Source organism: Pagrus major, chromosome 16, assembly GCF_040436345.1.
Source record: "Pagrus major chromosome 16, Pma_NU_1.0".
Taxonomy (NCBI): domain Eukaryota; kingdom Metazoa; phylum Chordata; class Actinopteri; order Spariformes; family Sparidae; genus Pagrus; species Pagrus major.
The window spans coordinates 1,594,238-1,603,196 of record NC_133230.1 but is presented as its reverse complement, the minus strand read 5'-3'; the positions used below and the strand labels follow the sequence as shown (position 1 = coordinate 1,603,196).

At 45.8% G+C, this 8,959-nt stretch overlaps 1 protein-coding gene across 1 annotated transcript in view; it reads left to right on the top strand.

Moving 5' to 3' along the window:
• npas3 (neuronal PAS domain protein 3) overlaps positions 1-8,959 on the top strand; it is a 263,350-nt gene that overhangs the window by 110,162 nt on the left and 144,229 nt on the right. Inside the window, exon 3 of the mRNA XM_073483920.1 lies at positions 7,083-7,327. Within this exon, the coding sequence (XP_073340021.1) occupies positions 7,083-7,327 (245 nt within the window). The remainder of the gene's footprint in view (positions 1-7,082; positions 7,328-8,959) is intronic.

The following is an 8,959-nucleotide window of genomic DNA, read 5'->3' as shown; positions in this document are numbered from 1 at the left end:
CACACTCGTAGCGAGCGGCGGTGTCATCGCCATGGCGATGTCAGCAGGCGGGGCTTAATCCAAAGTGACACTTGTTCTCTGCCTTCCTTTCCCATCGCCATGGAAGCAATTACCCTCCTCCTGAAGGGCCTTTTGTCTGAGAGACAGAGTGTGTGTGTGTGTGTGTGTGTGTGTGTGTGTTCGTGTGTGTGTGTGTGTGTGTGTGTGTGTGTGTGTGTTCGTGTGTTCGTGTGTTCGTGTGTTCGTGTGTGTGTGTGTGTGTGTGTGGGTGTGTGTGTGTGTGTGTTCTCGTCCTACCCGGAGTTGACGGGGTGGAACCTCGGCTGTGGGTCACCTGATTGGCTGAATTGAAAGATGGGGGAGAGAGAGAGCTCTCCTCTCCTCCTCCCATCCTCCTCCTCCTCCCTCGCTCCTGTCTTCTCTCCTCCTCCTCCTCCTCCTCCTCCTCCTCCTCCCTCGCTCCTGTCTTCTCTCCTCTTCCTCCTCCTCCTCCTCCTCCTCCCTCGCTCCTGTCTTCTCTCCTCTTCCTCCTCCTCCTCCTCCTCCTCCCTCGCTCCTGTCTTCTCTTCTCCTCCTCCTCCTCCCTCGCTCCTGTCTTCTCTCCTCTTCCTCCTCCTCCCTCGCTCCTGTCTTCTCTCCTCCTCCTCCATCCCTCGCTCCTGTCTTCTCTCCTCTTCCTCCTCCTCCCTCGCTCCTGTCTTCTCTCCTCCTCCTCGTCTTTATCGTACCCTACGACTCGTGGCATGTAACAGGGATGATATTCAGCATTTTCAGAGTATCGTATCTGTGATTTTTCTGTCCGGTTGCCGATAAAGTTAAACTAATTTAAAATCTGAAGCAGCTTCCTCTCACACAATGTCCCGTCACAATCACAGCCTATAAACAATAAAATGATCTGAATGTATCAATAAATGTAGAGGAGAGGAAGTTTAAAGTAGCAGAAAATGGAGATACTCGAAGTTCCTCGAAATTTTACTTAACAACATCCATTTTTTTCCTCTTATCCGGGTCGGGTCGCAGAGTCAGCAGGCGTAGAAGGATATACCAGACGTCCTTCTCCACAGCAACGCTCTCTAGATCCTCCTGGAGGATCCTGAGACCGTCTTTACCACGACTGTCCCCGAGAAACTTAAACTCCTCAAGCAAAGACTTCAGAACAGGACTCGAGTAAATTGTACTTGCGACCAATATTCACGTTTACTGCAAATGAATATCGGTCCCAAATATCGTTTTTCAGCCTCTTTGATTTCTAATAATCAGCATCTGTATCGGTCGACCTACAGACAGAGTGAGGCTGCAGCATCAGCTGAAGTTACTGAAGTTTAACATATCAGACGCAGATGATCAAAAAAATGCTGAACTATACGGACACGTTAGACGAAACACTTCTTCTGGAGCCTCGAAGGACCAGATCTGTCGCCCTCAGAGGATTCTGGCCTGTTCGGACTGATTTTGAAGTTAAAGACGTTTTTTAATTGAATCTGTTCTGAAATTAACACTTCCCCTCTCTCTCTCTCTCTCTCTCTCTCTCTCTCTCTCTCTCTCTCTCTCTCTCTCTCTCTCTCTCTTTCTGAATATCTCTCACTTAACATCATCAAATTTTCTTTCTTCCTCTTCGTTGTTTTCTCTTATTAACACGTTTTAACCAGATGATTCACGTCCGTGCAGCTTTTGTTTAAGTTTCCAGTCTGTGTGTGCGAAGAGAGATTTCTATCAGCTGTTAACGGCCTCAAACTCCACTGATTGTAAAGTGTGTGTGTGAGTGTGTGTGTGTGTGTGTGTGTGTGTGTGTGTGTGTGTGCGTGCGATGGCTATCAGCGGTCAGGACCTCAAACCTCCCCAGATTTCCCCCGTCGGCCACCGCGCTGCGTCCCTCCGACGTTTATCTCCCGCCTTCATCTCTCTCTTCATATTGCTCGCCGTGTTTCTGGTTATCTCATCGCCGACGCTGCTGCATGGATTTTATTTATTTTTTTAAATATTCCTCCTCTCAGTTTGGCCTCTGCGGATGGATGAGCTGATCGTGTAAACAGATACTCTGATATCTGGACAGAAGAAAAATTAAGCCCAGAGTTTTATTCTGAAATATAAATGGACTTCTGTTGAAACAAAATGAAAGAAGAAAGGCTTCAGGTCTCTGAGGATTGTAACAGTGTTTCAGGAGACGTTCAGTTCGCTGCTGTAGAAGATTATAATTTGTGTTTTGTGAGAGATTCAGCTTCTGTCAGGGCGTCGAACAGCTGACAGAAAATCAGCAGAGCCGTTACTCTGAGGTGGATTACTGGCTGTTAAAAAAGATGATTTTTCGGAAGTTTGTACAAAACTGTAAAATAAAAGATGAGGGGGAGTTTGTCAGACAGACTTTCTTCTGATGTTTCTGTGTTTTAAACAGTAAAAACACATGTTATGATGTCATGTTCAGATGTTTCTCTGCTGGAGGTATTTAGGTGTTTGTAGTAAAACGAGACAGAACTGAATAACTAACTCCAGACTCCAGGATATAACGTTTGTGTCTGCAATGTTTTCTAACCCTAACCAGGTGGTTTTTGTACCTGAACCTAACCAGAGCATCAGCGCAGCGTTGTGACGAGAGAGAAACAGAAAATTCAACCTGAACTTGAACTTCTCTGTGGTTTTGCAGAAACGTACTCGGCTAACATTTATTCTGGTGATTTTGTTGCTGACACACATTTAATCTGAGCGACGGGAATGAAAATAGACGGACAGTCGGGACACCGGCTGCTGATGCTCGTCCGCACTGCATCCAGGAGGCTGAAGTACTCGTATGTCGTTCGAAGGCCTCCTGATCTCCTGATCTCTCTCCAGGACTGTCGATGACTCGAATCATTAGCTGCTGATTAAACCTCATCGTTCCTTGAAAGCTTCTGACTGTGCTGACTGCGTAGTTGTTGGCTGTTGTGGAGATCTGTGGTGGAAACGAGGGTGAAGCAGCGTCAGTGTGTTGGATCACTGAACTACAGGAAGCTTTGTTTTTCAGCCTGATGGTAATGATGGTGGATACAGGTACAGGCCTGTAGATACAGGTGTGACAGCTGCTGTGTGAGCAGACGGACGTCAAGAACAAGAAACAAAGTGTGACAGTAACGCGTCTGGACAGAAAAATAAAAACTGGCCCCGCCAAATTAAAGCTCAGTGTGTCTGTGAGGAGCTCAGACGGTATAAATCCCGTCCCGTCACATGACCCGGACGTTAAACCCTCGACCACCCTCGACCTTCCCAGCATGCTCTCTGCCTCCACACGCCTCGAGCAGTCTCACACACGCACATAAAGACACACACATATCTTTTTCCTTTCAGCTGACAAGCTCTTTAAAAAGCCATCGACCCACCTCGCTGAACTTTACGACATGATACGCACATGCAGACACACACACACACACACACACACACACACACACACACACACACCGTCGTCTGCCGTGACAAGCTCTTTAAAACACCATCAAGTCACCCGGCTGAACTTTACGACACGGTTTCATTTCATGTTTATAAGACCCAAACACTGACACACACACACACACACACACACACACACACACACACCGACACACACACATACACAACAAGTGTTGCATTTACCTACTCAGCCGGTACATGATAAATATGTCTGTTTGAGTCAAGGTCAAACACACCTCCCTGTCCACTTACACACACACACACACACACACACACACACACACACACACACACACACACACACACACACACACACACACACACACACACACACACACACACACACACACACACACACACACACAAACACACACACACACACACACACACACAGCAGGCAGACATGAAGACATATTTGTCGTCCATCAACATAACCCTTCCCAAGTTTGCGAAACAAATAAATCCCGGCTGCCCGTCATCTCCCAGCAGCCATCACTGCACACACACACACACACACACACACACACACACACACACGAGTAAATACCTAACGTGTTTTTTTTTTAATCAAAAGTCTTCAGCTGCCTTATTTTCCTGTGGGTCAAAATTTCAGATATGAAAGTTCCTCCTGCTGTCCGATGAGGGCTGGAATCAAAAATGAATTTCAAAAACTGGAAACTGAAATTGTTTTGTTTTCACCTTTTTGTTTGAGAAGAAAGATCTTGAGATGGACCTCCTCCGGGCGGCAGATTGTTGTTGACATAATCCTGTTCACGTCGATCTGAAGTGTAAATAAGACCGAGAGCATTCACTCCTTTTGCAGACAGTAATGATGTTGTAGCTCTTTATGACGTCATTACGTGAAGTTTCGTGTGGTAGAAACGTGTGATGGTGACACCAGAGGAGAAGAGAAGCAGGCTGATTTTTTATGACTTCATCAGTCGTCATAGTTTACTGACTTCCACAGATTTCAGGGATATGAAGCATTTTAAGATGAGCCAGGAAATGTCATCACAATAGGCAAATATGCCACTGTAGAGACCGTTTGACTTGTGTAAAAAACACTCTGCTCATAGAAACAAACATATTTCCAAAACACGTGTCAGAATCGTTTTGGATCGATGGCTGCTGTTGACCCATCTGGAGTTCAGCCGTGGCTTTGGGCTTGTTTGAAACACAGAAACTTACATTAAACAGCTGCTCTTGAAACTGATATAAGCTGTAAATCCTGGACAAACAAGAGAGAGTGGGTCACATGATCACACAGTGGCTGTTGCAGGCTCTAGGACGGGCATACGAGCTCATATCTGCATGAAAAGCTTCTGCAGTCGCAGTTTTTTTTGCCATTTATTGATTGAATATTGTGTTTTGGACTAAACATGTTATTGAGATGATCTGGTGGACGTTTGTGAGGAAGAGAAGACAGTTTTTGATGAACTACTGAAACACAAAGAGACTTTATTGGTGAGCTGGCTAAACCTCACACGCTAGCTTGTTAGCTCGTTTGTTTGTTGATTGCTGATGTCGTTTTATCTTGAAGTGCTTTACATGAATAGAAACATCCTCTCCTCATCTCCTCTCCTTGTCTACTCTCTCCTCCTCTCCTCTCCTCTTGTTTCCTCTCCTCTTGTTTCCTCTCCTCTCCTCTCTTCTTGTTTCCTCTCCTCTTCTCATCTCCTCTCTCCTCCTCTCCTTGTTTCCTCTCCTCTTGTTTCCTCTCCTCTCCTCTCTTCTTGTTTCCTCTCCTCTTCTCATCTCCTCTCTCCTCCTCTCCTTGTTTCCTCTCCTCTTGTTTCCTCTCCTCTCCTCTCTTCTTGTTTCCTCTCCTCTTCTCTCCTCCTCTCCTCTCCTTGTCTCCTCTCTCCTCCTCTCCTCTCCTCGTCTCCTCTCCTCTTCATTATGTTTGTTCTCCGTGATAAATAAATGACACACAGTATGAAAATGATATTCTTCGCCAGCTGACAGCCATTTTTCATCTGTAGCCCGAAACAACTCCTCCTCCTCTAAAGTGTTTGTCCGCGATCCCTCCATCTCATCCCTCTCTCCCCCCTTTTATCCCTGCAACACTTTCTCTCTCTCTCCTGCACAAATTAATCACCTGTCTTTGTGTGTGTGTGTGTGTGTGTGTGTGTGTGTGTGTGTGTGTGTGTGTGTGTGTGTGTGTGTGTGTGTGCGTGTGCGCGGCCGGCAGGAAGCCCACAGAGGTTTTAAGCAGCTGATTTATTGCCGAGTTAATTCATAACGGCGTCCGATGATGATGAGAGGCCGCGGGAAAGTATGGTCGTCACTGTTGTTGTTGAAGGGTGAAAGAGAGAGAGAGAGGGAGAACAAACAGAGCCGCTCTTTGATATAAAGTAATAGAGTGGAAAGTGATGGAGAGGATGGAGGGAAACAGGAAGTAATGAAATAAAGAGACGGAGAAGCAGATCGTCAGGTACTTAGTTTAGAAATGAGGTGACACGGTCGAAGGAGGAAGGTGACGTCTGCTGGTGCAGTTTGTCTCAACTTCTGTTGTAGTTTGTGAGCGGAACAGGAAATCAGGTGATGTCATCAGGTGATGTCATCAGGTGATGTCATCAGGTGATGTCATCAGGTGAATTATCATCTTGTTTTGTGCCAGAAGAAGTCTGATTCATCTTGTTCCCGTCCTTGGAGCTTCATGAAGTTCACAAGTAAAAGACTGTTGTCTCAAAATCTGAGTGTTTGAAGAGGAAGATGTTGCAAAACGCTGATGACGAGCGAGACATTGATCCTCTGTGGTGTTAAATTAATCTCAAAACCTGCACGCGTAAAAGCCAGATGCATGCACGTGATACAAGCACAAACGCAGAAGAAGAACGTTCTTGCAACAGAGCGTTTCTGCTCCACGTGGATAAAAGTGGCTGATGTCTTTGTCTCTTAATAGACTCATACTGCTAACAAACTATACAAATAAACCCTCAGTTTAGAGAAAGAAATCCCCCTTTCAGGAGGACTCAACCTGAGAGAAGAGATGTTAATGTTGAGCATGTACAGAAATATATTTTAATATGAGTAATGTAGAACAAGGTCTCTTCAGCAGCTGCTCCAATCTTCATCATTTCCTGGTTGTCATTCGATCGTCCTGATTGCAAAGTGAGTGTATTTGTTCTGATTGGGTCAGCCCTCGGTCTTGAATGCATCCGTCGATCAGCTGTGCAAGAGTTTTGCAAAACTCAAAAAAAGTGTGACTGAACTACGTTGCATGACTCTGGTACTTCATCAGCCTCCTCCTGAGGAGGATTAACACGCATGTTTTGCAGAAACTTGGACGGAGTGATGTCACAGTGTTGTTACACAGCTGATTGAGCTGCCATGGTAACAAATGCTACAAGGAAAAGGAAGAAGTCATGAGTTTTTGAGAAGGAGGTTTGATTTCCCAGAGAGAACACAGCTGGGGATTGAAAGTCAGGAGGTTTTGGTTTTTACTGCGTTTCATTTATGCTTTTCAGCACGATATGACTTTTACGCTCTAGAGATGTTGGTGTGTTATGTTCATTCTTTGATCTGACTTAAAGTTTCTTGCTCGACTGACACACGAGGTCCAAAAGGACGTCCACTATAAATCACATCCTGCACATCATGTCCGTCACCCTCAGTCCCTCAAGTCTCACACTGTGTTGTTTCTTCTCCGTCCGTCTGTCCAGGCTGCAGGCTCTGAGGAAGGAGAAGTCGCGGGACGCGGCGCGGTCGCGGCGGGGAAAGGAGAACTTTGAGTTTTACGAACTGGCCAAGATGCTGCCGCTGCCGGGCGCCATCACCAGCCAGCTGGACAAGGCCTCCATCATCCGGCTCACCATCAGCTACCTGAAGATGAGAGACTTCGCCAACCAGGGTGACCCGCCGTGGAACCTGCGCATGGAGGGACCGCCGCCCAACACCTCCGTCAAAGGTAGGATGGAGGACGGGGTTTGTTTTTAGGAACCAGAGAGCGATGATTCATTTCAGATTAACTCCCTTTCCACGTTTTTCTTCTACTGAACAGGAAAAGTCCTTAAATTGTTTTGTTTCTGATCATTTGTTGCCGTCAGCCTCGGGTGGTTTATGTGCTAGTTGAAGTACACTCTTTCTTTATCTCGTCTCTTCTTGGTTAGTTTTTTGGATCGTCTTTGGCTTTTCCCCCTTTATTTAAAACAAGAAGGTTAGAACGGCCAGTCCTTTTGTCCTCAGCTCATGAGACGTAGTCTTTATTCTGAAGTTAAGTGCTGAAGGGAAGTCCATGTTCTCCTTCCTCCTCGTGGATCCAAACTTCAGGATGAGGAGAAAAATGATCCATCAAGGTTAATCATTTTTAACGTGCGTGGACATAACGTGTCTTTATCTTGGTCTGATCACACCTTTTTGATGACTTAAAATATATTTTCTAACTGATTGAATAAATGTTGGTTCTGCAAACCACAGATATGTAAAAAAGTGAGTTGTTCATTTTGCATCATGGTCTCGTTAGGTTTAGGCACAAAAACCACTTGGTTGGGGTTCGGAGAAGATCATGTTTTGGCTTTACATAGCTGGTTCTCGTTAAATATATCCGGTGGTTTCATGCTTGGCCAAAGGCAGCAGCCGTCTCGGTGTCAAACCACCATCAACCCAATCGAAACATCCAAAGTCGAACATATCGGTGGTTTGCAGAAACATTAAATCCCAACTTTTCCCTGTGGCGACCCGGCAGGTCTTCAAAGTATCTGCGTAATTAATCAAATTATGTTTATAAGTCACGGACTCATTTTTTCAGTTTCAAGAAGTTGCATATATCAGCTTTAAATCAGCGCCATCACCTGGACCTTCCTTCAGCTGCTCTCAATGCAAACTGAACCACCGCAGCAGCTTCAGCCTCCTGTTAGCTTCTATAAAAGCTCCTGTTTGTCTCTTCAAACAAACCTTTTTGTTTTAATGAAGCTGAACATAAAAAAAACAACAAAAGGCACGTCGGGCCGACGGTGAGCAGCGCCGCGGTGACTGCCTGCCCCTTTAAACTGCTATCACACAACATGGAAACGCACACACACACTCACACAGGCTGCTAGCTTGTGCGCTAAGTGATTTTCTGTGAAGGGAACATTAAGCTTTGATGAATTTCTGCCTGGAGTACCAGAGTATACACAGCACTTGTGAATCTAAGTGGAATTTGCCTTTGAAATGGGCCCTTTGTGCGACGCACTTAGAGGAGAAGAGGAGCGCTCGCTTTTAAAAAGGGACGTTTGGGCTTGTAGGAATGACCCAAAGATGAAAGCAAATTGCCTGAAATTTCTGGTGGCGTGTGTGTTTAAGTGTGTGTGTGTGTGTGTGTGTGTGTGTGTGTGTTCAAGTGTGTGTGTGCGCGTCCGTAAGAAGTAGACCCGGGATATTTACCGACATGCAGAGCTGTGATGTGCACGAGAACACGACTGTAGTTCAGTACGAGTGGGTAAAAAGTCAGTGTGTGTGTGTGTGTGTGTGTGTTAGTGTGTGTGTGTGTGTGTTAGTGTGTGTGTGTGTGTGTGTGTGTTAGTGTGTGCACATACCGACGCCACACAACAGCAGATGG